At 46.9% G+C, this 12788-nt stretch overlaps 1 protein-coding gene and 1 long non-coding RNA gene across 3 annotated transcripts in view; one reads left to right on the top strand and one right to left on the bottom strand.

Annotated features, from left to right (window-relative positions):
* LOC135912649 (uncharacterized) overlaps nucleotides 1-12788 on the top strand; it is a 138004-nt gene that overhangs the window by 66656 nt on the left and 58560 nt on the right. The window lies entirely within an intron of this gene.
* The window catches only part of LOC135912609 (uncharacterized), a 28911-nt gene that overhangs the window by 4037 nt on the left and 12086 nt on the right, over nucleotides 1-12788 (bottom strand). Inside the window, exon 3 of the mRNA XM_065445104.2 lies at nucleotides 11516-11661. Within this exon, the coding sequence (XP_065301176.2) occupies nucleotides 11516-11661 (146 nt within the window). The remainder of the gene's footprint in view (nucleotides 1-11515; nucleotides 11662-12788) is intronic.

The following is a 12788-nucleotide window of genomic DNA, read 5'->3' as shown; positions in this document are numbered from 1 at the left end:
GGAAATGGAAATGGCAGCCCCAACATGTGTTTTGTCAGAACGCACACTACATTTTATTTTTGCAGCGATATCCGTAATTCAGTCTCTACCCTGTGCTTTTGTATGTCCGCCGAAGGAATTACGAACTGCTTTCCGAAACGTTTATCAAAACGAAATCACCGCCAAAGCACTCCGTACCGATGGTTAAACAGTGAAATTGAAACCTGTGTCCGCGGTGTTTATCACTAAGTTAATCCCGACGGTTCATGACGATGGTTCGTTAAACGACGGCTTGGTAGGGTTCGGGATGATCAGTGCGCAGTTGCTGCTTGCACTGGGTTTCACGAGCCTGTTCCTGTGCCCGTGCTGCAGCACTGGCACGCCGTAGACGGGCGTGTTCCCGGTACTGCTCGCGGCGTTGCTGATCGAAAGCTGCCTGCTCTTCAGGAGCGCGTGGGACGCGTGGCCTACCCACTTTGAAGCCGGAGACAAACTGCTGCGCCTGCGCTAGGCAATATTGCCAGGTCCGACGACGTGGCGCAGCCCAAAGCTAGAGAAATGGTATCCCAAACACAAACAGTAGCGAAAAAATTGTAGCCAAATATATAGCCATTTATATTTGTACTTTTATGTGCATGTGAAATTTTGCATTCGACTGCGGCAATGTATTTTTGCACAACCCGTCTTAACAAAATGTCCATGACGCCGTGACGGTCGACCCTTGACATCAACAACAGCTACATGAGGCTTGCACGCAGAACCCTTTTTGGTTGGCATCGGAAGCTCTCAAGCTCCACCGAATTGCTGCAGGAGTAAAAAAAAATAAAATGACCGTGCAAAAAAAAAAAACTACTACCTCCACTCCGCAGGGCTGGCCCGTCGTAATCTGGCCCGTCGTGAGCGCACAATCCCCTGCTAGAGCCCTCGTAGCAAGTACAAATTTAACCACCAATAAACTTTCAAGCCCATCACAGTGTTCTTATTATATGACAGATAGTACTCAATTATTATGTTTAGTTATATGCAATAATATTAACAACTAACTCTGTTTTTTAGCTGTCGTAACAGCAAAATATTGTTCAGGATCATGCGCTTAGGCTAGATAGACTAGGGTAGTCCCACGTGCTCCCGCTGCTTATTTTCGAACCATGGTGGAAGCTACAGTTTCCCTTTTCTGACCTTGCATCGCATTCATTGATCGTACATCACGGCAGTGTTAATCTGACAAGGAAGCGGTAATCTGGCTCGAATTTTTCGCAGCATCCATACGTGCAAGATCATTTCCAATCAGGGTGTCTACCAAAATGACATTTTGAAATTCCCTGAGTTTTCCAGGGTTTCTCTGAGCGACACAGAACTTTATTTTATGTCAGGACAGGCTGGGGGGGACACCGCATCACCCGATGCTGTCACTCTCGAGTAAGCTTTTTAAATGTTCGAGTCGAACATTTTCAAATACGAATAAAACGAGATGCATACAGAAGAAAATATTTTACAAAGTGAGCTATTTCTATCAAGTGATAGCAAGACCATTGGTATTTGGCCCGAACATTGTCACAGGTAAGATTTCCTCAGTAGTTGGAAAGTCATCCTCAACTGTTCTCACGAACTCTTAGCCCACGCACAATGCCTCCGTTCTGTGTTTCACTGCTTTTAAGAATTTATTTTAGTTTACATGAGGGTCACCTGCATCTTTGCGGCCAACACATTGCTTTTTGAGCTCAAGCTCCTTCAAAAAAGGGGCACAGTTCCTTTCCCGGTCATTCCTCAGTGCGACGGTGATTTCTGTTCTTCTCGTTCCACCGCGCGTTCGCCCCACGAACCATTTGAAGCGTCCTCTTGGTCAGTTGTATAGTCAATGTCCGATTTTTCGTACTATAGCTAGGGGCCACGAAAACGTCCCCAAAATTAGATCGGGCAGTCCGAAAAAATGAATGTGCCTTTTACTGCCCTTAAGGGCTCAAATCCTCACACGCGCGTCAGAAAAAGCTCTGAACGCCTGCCAGTACACTTATTAGGCATATCGGTGCTCGTACTGTGACAGAAGACGGGTGCACGCGTGTATAATTATGGAATACGTTCTATGTTCCGTGACAACTGCCCCTTCCCACGCTTGTTAAGCTTCACCGCAATACTTTACGAACGCTTCACCGTGGAGCAGTGCTGTGTTGAGGCAAAGCTATCTTTCGGAAACCGGTACTATGCAACGCGCCAAGCTTTCTAAGCTTCGAAGCCAATCGCGAGGATTAGGGAGGCGGAGTAGGTGCCATTACTGGCAGCGGCGAATTCTTTCAATGAAAAACAAGACATCGAATGGCAAGAACCTTAACAGCGGACGTCGAAGCAGCTAAGCCTAGCGTTGCCGCAGTAGTGGCTACGGCTGCCAGCGGATCTGCGTCTGGGAGCGTTGGTTCGAGGCGGCGAGATAATCAAAACGGCGGTGTTGACTTTGAAGTCAGGAAAATCGGACAGCGAACGGTTCTTGCGTCTTAAATTACACACGTTCTTATACATTGACTCTATGGGGCACGTGGTGGTGCCGCGGAGCCATGCGCATTATCGCGCATTTCACAAAAATCGGGCGTCCGGAAAGTCGTTTTTTCTCGGTACACTGGCAACTCTTCCAGTCGACGACACGGTGTCAGAGACAATTCGTTACGTTTCCTCTCTTTGACTCGAGCCAGCAGGAAGGCAACCTTCGTTCCCTTTCAATAATATGACAGCTAATTTTCCTTGATCGAAGCACAAGTTCCCAGAGTTTTCCCCGAGTTTTTCTACACTATTCAAAATCCCTAGTAATTTCCGGTTTTCCCAGTTTTTCCCGGTTGGTAGACACCCTGCTAGTAATGTTCGTCTCGCCAGTCTATTTCTGCGATCGGTCTTAGACCAGGCAGCGTTCGACCTGGCTACAGCAGCGTTTGACACAGGCAAGCGCAAAGGGGTGCAGAAATTTGGAGGACGCCGAAGCTTTAGATAAACTTCAAGATTTTTTATTGCTTGTCACGTTTCCCGCCAAGCGCAGCTTTCTTGCGGATGCGCAGAATTGTAGCGAGGAACTGAGCGGGCCGCGCCACTCGGAAAAGGGGTCTGTGTCTGAGTTTCCGCGTAACAGAATTATGTTTTCTGGTATATTCAAATTAAACTCCGACGCTATCATGCCTGTAGGTTGTGTTTGTGTCGCACATAGCAATTTTTCTGATGTATTTTATTTGGCCTGACTGAAATAGTTCAGTGATGCCTCTGCGCCACGCGAAGGGCCTGCGTGGTTGGGGTTCGGAATTATTTTTCGCGTAGCGACGTCCGACAGCGACATCAAATTTCTTGCGACATGGGGCCCTCGACGTAAAACCGATTTCGAGTGGTTTGGAAAGAGTGGCTCACCAGCAGCGTTTCCTTTCTTCTCAGTGGCACGCCAAAATGCCACCATCGTTTTCCGCCATCATCTTCGACTGTCTCCTCCGCGCGGGCGCGCGAGAAGGCAGTCGAAGGTGAGAGCTGCGATGAGGGCGAGAGGAGCGGAGTTGCGAGTAAGTGTGCGAAAGAAGCGGATTTGCTTTTCCACCTGCCTGATGGACGGCGCTAATTACCTACACCCTAAAAACAGTTGCGCCCTTTTGAGGTTTATATTTTACTGACAACAATAGCCGTCATCTGTATTTCGCCTTTCCTTTCTTAAAAACGCTGCGCTCGCTACTCTCCTGTTGAGAATGCTCTGGCATGCCGTTGGTGACTTGAAAGCACCGGGTTCGCAGCATTAAAGAAAGGAAATGCGGGCAAGGTGGATGACGACTATTGCTGAGGCAAATATACAGCCCAGAGGGTGAAACTGTTTTTAGAGTGTAGGGTGCCTCGATGCCACAGCAGTGTACTAGAAGGGTGTAATGCCACGCTTCTCCGTGGAAGGTGGCGCTGACATCGAGGCACCCCACTGCCGCCGAAGTAGCGGAGTTGCCGTGACAGATTTTATGTGCGTCTAAGGTCAAAACCACCGGCTCAGACAACGGGACAGAGAAGGAAGGGCAGGGAGGCATTTCGCGCACGCGCACATGCACAGCTGCACTGCCGGCTCAGTCAGCTAAAACATAGCCTTCGAGGTTTTTTTTCAGCTAGATGAGAGCCACCTCTGGAGCGTAGTTTAGGGCGCCACTTAAAGCCGAAACAAAGCCAAGTAGTAGATTTTCAGTCGCGAAAATATAGCCACATAGTCAACTCGCCCAAGTCGACGCCAGAATTTTTTTGTAGCCAAATTGGGCTATATATAGTAAAACCTGGCAACACTGGCGCGCGGCTAATGACGGACAGCAACGACGTAACTATTGGCACAGCCAATCGCGTGCCTCTCCTTCTTTCTCTTTGCGAATGCGCATGCACACAATAAAAAAAAATGCGGCGAAACCCATGTGACGATGACTGTCTATGGTAATTCGTCTAGCATTGAATCACTATATAGTGACACAACCAACTGCCAACATCGAAACGATTTAGTATGAGGCGTTGAATACTGCGGGATTCCTCTTTCGTGCTACCCTAAGCCCACTTGGCGTCATCTAGCGCCCCCACCGTGAAGTTTGCGCGTGGCCTCCAAAATGTATGCGGAGACGGTGCGTGCGAACGCTGAGAAACGCGCCATGCGTTAACCGGGTTCCTCTCTCGCGTAACTTTCTGGACACGCTGCGCCATCTGGTGGCACTTACGAAAAGCCCGCGCGGGGCCTCTGAGACGCTGAGAATGGTTCCGTCGCTTCGCCGCACCCTCAGTCACACATACTCAATGACATAAGTTGGCAAGTGGCTCATCGAAGAGTGGTATATACCCAGTGCATTCATGGAGCAGCTCGCTAAAACGTTTCCGTGAAGGCGTTCATTAGAAGCGGTACATGCCCAGTGAATTTGAGGTGGAACATGCTAATGCGTCGGGTTGCTTTCTTTGAGGAACCTCTGTGACATTTGGCCTGCGCGTGCCAGTGGTGTATAGATCGGCTGTCCGCGATAGCGGACAGCCAATTTTTTCATGCGAACACCCCCTAGCACGCTTCGGCCTCCGCGGACCCAACCCACGGGCCACCTTGCTTCCAGCTTTGAACCCCCCGCTACCTCTCGGGCGCCCCAGAGATCCTGCGCTGCCTGCTTTATTATAACCTCACGTGCTCTCCTGAGGCCTTCGCTTGCCGGTTACATGTGCCATCCTGGAGTAGTGCTTGCAGAAAATTTATTTTATCGTGGCGACGAAAGAAAGCGACCCGCGACTTATACAACACCAGTCAGAACCTTGTCCATTCAGACACAGCGATCACCGAATGGGGCGTCCGTGCCCACTGCCTCAGCGCGTGGGCAGCCAGCGGTGGAGCGTAAACAAACTCGACCGCACTCCGCAATGCCGGCATGTCTAGAGGACAAACACATGCAACACATCCTAAGAAACCTACTCCGTAGTGCCTAGGCAGAGTCACATGTTCAAGGAGCAAAGCCCCCCTCCCCCCCCTCCCCACACACACACACACCGCCAACATGGTAGCACGGTAGTAGTTCAATCACCGTCATTTTAGCTTCGTGACTGACTCTTGTCATGCTGTCGTAATCATGACTTGTACTCGGACCCTGTGGACTATGTTGACTATTTGCTTAGGCCACCAGGTATGTTTTCGGTGTCGTGATGCCATCTTCTTCGTTGCACTGACGTCATTCCATCTTTGTTATCCGACTTTCGTCATGTCATCGTCACACAGTCATGATTCCGTCGTTGTCACGCTGTCGTATTATCGTTGTCATCACTTCAGGAGCGTCATCCCATTTTCACACCACCTTCACCGTTCCATCATCGTCAATCTTTATTCCTCATTCTATTGTAATCATACTGTCGTCATTCAATCGTGATTATACCGCCCTTGTCATGGCGTCATCAGACGGTTCATAATGACTTTGTTTCTGATGACGGCAGCTGACAGTTTCACAAAGACCTAGGGTGGACACAAAGGTCACCTTGTGCGGCATTTAGTAGACTTGAGGTGCAAGAATGTCATGTAACTACGCAATCACAATAGAAAGATTTTTTCATAAGCTACCAAAGACGATTGTTAATGTAGGCGAATAGACAACCTTCTTGAAGGCAATTTACTTTATCGTGCAAATAATGTGCTTGAAGGTGTATTTTTGTAGCAGTTAGAATACATAATTAGCGCCGGCTGTTTTATTGCATAATTGCTTATTGAACAGAGTCGTTAACCAGCACAACTGTGGCGGCAGTATAGGTGGCTATACTATAGATAATTCCTCATATACGTTTCGCCTCCAGTGACGGGGATCTAGCACAGAAGGTGACTGTCATCATCCGCTCCCGCAGCCGCCACAAGGGGAGAGGGCAGCGGGAGAAAACGAGAGCTGTTGTGCTGGCTGTGAAAGTCCAACCTACAACAAGCCACCAAGCACCACGAAAACGGGCGAATGAGCGAAAGGAGGCTGTTTGCATACATAACCTATTTCATATGTCACTGACTGAGAATGCTAGTTGCCTACCAGTCGTGCCATATACCTTTGATTATCTATAATCTATGCGGACTTCGAGTTAGCAAACACAGCTGTATCCGGTATGCTTTGTCTTTTTCTTGGGCTGACAATGTCGAGACGTAATGGACGTGATGTCGTATTTCTTTGGCTACGTTGCACCGATAGTAAACATCAACTTTTCTGAACTTGTGATCTAGCAAAGTGGTTGCTTGGACTAGTTGATAAGGCATCTTCGAGGGTCTTCTAGACTGTGCGATCGAGAAATTCAATAGACAATATTCTCCATTTACACGAAACGCTTATCTTCTGGCTGTTTCAATTGATGATGTAATATGGCGACAAGCTTTGCGCACTCGCTCATGACTCGGTGACTGTGTTACGAAAAACTGAGTGATTTACGCACGTAGCATATCCTAGAAGTATTTATTACCGTTGCTCTTGGTTTATGCAATGTGCTAGCTCACCTACGCTTAGATTAACAAAATTACCATTTAATAGCCACACGTTACCAAGAACCCAACAAGTGATGTGAGATCGCAATATCTTGCTCAACTTACGCTACTAACTGCTTTGGTATCCGCTGAGGCAGCTAGGAGGCTACGACTACTTTCACTGTTTCTACGCTACTTGGCGGCCGCAGTTTGTGCGGTAGCATAGCGGGGTTCAACAATCAAATAGTTTGAATTTTATTGCTATTAGCACTCTTTGGGAACTTCCCCCAGTTTGCTGTATGTCTGTCCGTATGTCAATTTGTCCGCGCCTAACATTTTTTTAACGCAAACTACGGTCACTGGGCGGTTCATGGTTTATTGGTTAGAGTGTCGGTCACGCGGCATTGCTGTGTTGAAGGAACCGTGTCCTAAACCAACCGTCCGACCAACTCGTGTTGCAGGATACGTGACGCTGGGTATGCGCCGTTTCGTAGTGGCCCTCTTTCGTGCCAACTTTGGTTACTGGGTATGTATCACTGGGAATGTGCCCCTCCCCAATGACAAAGCAAGTCCCTCAAAGTTTTCTAGGCCCTAGGCGAAATTGAAACAACCTTATACATATAGATACAATCTGGTCTAAATCAAATATATTAAACACAAGGCATGCGCGGATTTCACAACTGCACCGCTGGCTGGCGCTGCGTGACCAGAGGGAAGCACGAGAGTGGAACCCGACTGCAGGAAACGCCTCATATATGACACGTTTCGACCGTGGCATTACTGGTGTCGCTACGTTGATTCAATCCCAATTGCAATAACGTCGGCAGCCATCCTGAGATAATTTATGGCGTAAATTTTATTTTCTTGCATTTAAACCTTAATGGAAAGCGGCCTGCGGGGACCGTGAGTCGAATCCATGACCTCGTGCCAACAGGCAGTATACTGAAGACACTGAGCCAGCGCGGCGTGGAATCAACGTTGTCAATAATGTATAATAATGTATTATGAGTAGGACTCGTTATTGGCCTAATTTTTTTGTGGTTCTTCTTTGAAGAAATGACCCAAAAAGAAGGCACGTCAGAATAAACTACAGGAAAAGCACCACTGAGTAATTACATGAGCCTTCACTGCCTTCATAAAATAAAAGTTGCACCTGTGCTGTCATCTAGTCGTATGGGTCGTCTTCTTTTGATCCATCTCTTTGGAAGTTAATGCATTATGGTTGATCAAAGGGCCATCGAATTGCCGCGTGTGTTGCTCTCCCTGGGTGTACACTTAGCGGGTGTCATCATCATCATCATCAGCCTGGTTACGCCCACTGCAGGGCAAAGGCCTCTCCCATACTTCTCCAACAACCCCGGTCATGTACTAATTGTGGCCATGCCGTCCCTGCAAACTTCTTAATCTCATCCGCCCACCTAACTTTCTGCCGCCCCCTGCTACGCTTCCCTTCCCTTGGGATCCAGTTCGTAACCCTTAATGACCATCGGTTATCCTCCCTCCTCATTACATGTCCTGCCCATGCCCATTTCTTTTTCTTGATTTCAACTAAGATGTCATTAACTCGCGTTTGTTCCCTCACCCAATCTGCTCTTTTCTTATCCCTTAACGTTACACCTATCATTCTTCTTTCCATAGCTCGTTGCGTCGTCCTCAATTTCAGTAGAACCCTTTTCTTAAGCCTCCAGGTTTCTGCCCCGTAGATGAGTACTGGTAAGACGCAGCTATTATACACTTTCCTCTTGAGGGATAATGGCAACCTGCTGTTCATGATCTGAGAATGCCTGCCAAACGCACCCCAGCCCATTCTTATTCTTCTGATTATTTCTGTCTCATGATCCGGATCTGCCGTCACTACCTGCCCTAAGTAGATGTATTCCCTTACTACTTCCAGTGCCTCGCTGCCTATTGTAAATTGTTGTTCTCTTCCGAGACTGTTAAACATTACTTTAGTTTTCTGCAGATTAATTTTTAAACCCACTCTTCTGCTTTGCCTCTCCAGGTCAGTGAGCATGCATTGCAATTGGTCCCCTGAGTTACTAAGCAAGGCAATATCATCAGTGAATCGCAAGTTACTAAGGTATTCTCCATTAACTTTTATCCCCAATTCTTCCCAATCTAGGTCTCGGAATACCTCCTGTAAACACGCGGTGAATAGCATTGGAGAGATCGTATCTCCCTGTCTGACGCCTCTCTTTATTGGGATTTTGTTGCTTTCTTTATGGAGGACTACGGTGGCTGCGGAGCCGCTATAGATATCTTTCAGTATTTTTACGTATGGCTCATCTACACCCTGATTCCGTAATGCCTCCATGACTGCTGAGGTTTCGACAGAATCAAACGCTTTCTCGTAATGAATGAAAGCTATATATAAGGGTTGGTTATATTCCGCACATTTCTCTATCACCTGATTGATAGTGTGAATATGATCGATTGTTGAGTAGCCTTTACGGAATCCTGCCTGGTCTTTTGCTTGACAGAAGTCTAAGGTGTTCCTGATTCTATTTGCGATTACCTTAGTGAATAGTTTGTAGGCAACGGACAGTAAGCTGATCGGTCTATAATTTTTCAAGTCTTTGGCGTCCCCTTTCATATGGATTAGGATTATGTTAGCGTTCTTCCAAGATTCCGGTACGCTCGAGGTCATGACGCATTGCGTATACAGGGTGGCCAGTTTCTCTAGAACAATCTGCCCACCATCCTTCAACAAATCTGCTGTTACCTGATCCTCCCCAGCTGCCTTCCCCCTTTGCCTATCTCCTAAGGCTTTCTTTACTTCTTCCGGCGTTACCTTTGGGATTTCGAATTCCTCTAGACTATTTTCTCTTCCATTATCGTCGTGGGTGCCACTGGTACTGTATAAATTTATATAGAACTCCTCAGCCACTTGAACTATCTCATCCATATTAGTTATGATATTGCCGGCTTTGTCTCTTAACGCATACATCTGATTCTTGCCAATTCGTAGTTTCTTCTTCACTGTTTTTAGGCTTCCTCCGTTCCTGAGAGCATGTTGAATTCTATCCATATTATACTTCCTTATGTCAGCTGTCTTACGCTTGTTGATTAACTTCGAAAGTTCTGCCAGTTCTATTCTAGCTGTAGGGTTAGAGGCTTTCATACATTGGCGTTTCTTGATCAGATCTTTCGTCTCCTGTGATAGTTTACTGGTATCCTGCCTAACGGAGTTGCCACAGACTTCCATTGCACACTCCTTAATGACGCCCACAAGATTGTCGTTCATTGCTTCAACACTAAGGTCCTCTTCCTGAGTTAAAGCCGAGTACCTGTTCTGTAGCTTGATCTGGAATTCCACTATTTTCCCTCTTACCGCTAACTCATTGATCGGCTTCTTATGTACCAGTTTCTTCCGTTCCCTTCTCAGGTCTAAGGTAATTCGAGTTCTTACCATCCTGTGGTCACTGCAGCGCACCTTGCCGAGCACGTCCACATCTTGTATGATGCCAGGGTTAGCGCAGAGTATGAAGTCTATTTCATTTCTGGTCTCGCCGTTCGGGCTCCTCCACGTCCACTTTCGGCTATCCCGCTTGCGGAAGAAGGTATTCATTATCCTCATATTATTCTGTTCCGCAAACTCTACTAATAACTCTCCCCTGTTATTCCTAGTGCCTATGCCATATTCTCCCACTGCTTTGTCTCCAGCCTGCTTCTTGCGTACCTTGGCATTAAAGTCGTCCATGAGTATAGTGTATTTGTTTTTCACTCTACCCATCGCCGATTCCACGTCTTCATAGAAGCTTTCGCTTTCCTGGTCATCATGATTGGATGTAGGGGCTTAGACCTGTACAATCTTCATTTTGTACCTCTGATTAAGTTTCGCAACAAGACCTGCCACCCTCTCGTTAGTGCTATAGAGTTCCTGTATGTTACCAGCTATATTCTTATTAATCAGGAATCCTACTCCTAGTTCTCTTCTCTCCGCTAAGCCCCGGTAGCACAGGACGTGCCCGCTTTTTACCACTGTATATGCTTCTTTTGGCCTCCTAACTTCACTGAGCCCTATTATATCCCATTTACTGCCCTCTAATTCCTCCAATAGCACTGCTAGACTCGCTTCACTATATAACGTTCTAGCGTTAAACGTTGCCAGGTTCATATTCCAATGGCGGCCTGTCCGGAGCCAGTGATTCTTAGCACCCTCTGCTACGCCGCAGGCCTGACCGCCGCCGTGGTCAGTTGCTGCGCAGCTGCTGGGGAGTGAGGGCCGGGGGTTTGATTGTTGTGTTCATATAGGAGGTTGTGGCCAAGTACTGCACCAGGGTGGCCAATCCTGCTCTGGTGAGGGAGTGCGTTACCGGTTCTGGTCACCGGGATCAGGCCACACTCCAGGCCTGTTTGTGCAATTTTATCAACACGCGGATTTTTTTTTAATTCGGTGGAAAATTGGCGGCACCGGGATTCGAACCACGGACCTCTTGCACGCGAGGCGGGTGTTCTACCTCTACGCCACCGCTGCATCCTATTATCGGGTGTAATGTACCGCAATAACCATCTAAAGTGACGGACGAGTGCTTTTTTCATCCCCTCCCCCCGAATCTCGCCCTCTGCCCCAAAATGTGGTTGCAAGCTTCAATCACTCACTGTCGTTGCGTTCGTTGCCCTCAGTGCAGGCGGCCTCGAAGTCCTCTTCAGCGGCCTTCAACGCCAGCGTGCTCACGAGGCGGCCGAGGTTCTCGAGGCATTTTTCGCCGAATTTCTGAGAACACTCGATTTGCTTCAGGTACAGCCTGCGAGAATCAAAGGCACATAGGTCGCTGCGTGAAACCAAGTGTTGAGTGGTGTTGATAGCTCAAGAAGTTCATGACATAGAACTTGGCTTAATAGCTAGAAGCGGAAGCTTCAGCTCGAGGGCGCTTATTCATATACACGGGAACGGAGAAATCGCTTCTCTCGGCAACGCCTGCACCTATCTGACGAGGTTTACTGCACTTAAAGAAAAGGGTAATTTAAATCCAGTAACTTTCTCTAGGAAGTTGATATTTCAATTTATGCCATCAGTGTATTTAGAAAAAAATCTGAAAACTGGAAACATTAAAGAAACATAAGTGCTAAGTTTACAAGCGTCAAACTGAGGTATAATAAAAAGGTATTACAATTCTGTAGGCTTCAGATATGGAGACATCGAAAGGCAACGAAACAGATGCGTTGCACGCCGCATGGAAATATGCCGCTAACTTGAAACTAAGACTTTTGCAATACCTCCGCAAGCATCATAGTAATTTTACGTAAACTGTAAATCACGGATCAAATTCGTCCGCTTGAGACGCCCTAACATTTGCAGTTTACCAAACGGCGATGTCCCTATCTGGTACTTCTGTGTATATGTGAAGCTTTCTGCTTTTCTACAGTTCTTGTCTCCTCACTTCTCACTTGTCAGTACTTTCTCACTCAAATGTAACAAGTTTTACCCCACTTGGTACAGCGGGGGGCCTCTAAAAGCTTTTATGCCTTTTACGTACATTTGAATAGCAAAAAAAATGAAGCTGATCCCGAGCTAAAGCTTCCTTTTAACATGAAAGCCAGATCATGCAGTGGCGTAGCCAGAAATTTTGTTCGGGGGGGGCTACGCCACTGGCCCAAGATATATATATATATATATATATATATATATATATATATATATATATATATATATATATATATATATATATATATATCTGCACGTTGCAGCTCAGCCTCCTCCTTAAGAGGAAGATTTAGCTCGGGTGCTCCTATTTAAGTACATGTAGAAGGGGAATTCGTTTTTCCCTTCAATCACTTAACCAAATTTGAGGAGGTTTGGCGCATTTAAAAGAAAAAGTTTAATTGTAGTGACTATTGAATTCGAATTTTTCATTTAAGTGGTCAATTATTT

The sequence above is a fragment of the Dermacentor albipictus genome, chromosome 7, assembly GCF_038994185.2.
Source record: "Dermacentor albipictus isolate Rhodes 1998 colony chromosome 7, USDA_Dalb.pri_finalv2, whole genome shotgun sequence".
Lineage (NCBI taxonomy): Eukaryota > Metazoa > Arthropoda > Arachnida > Ixodida > Ixodidae > Dermacentor > Dermacentor albipictus.
This window is presented reverse-complemented; position numbering and strand designations above follow the sequence as displayed.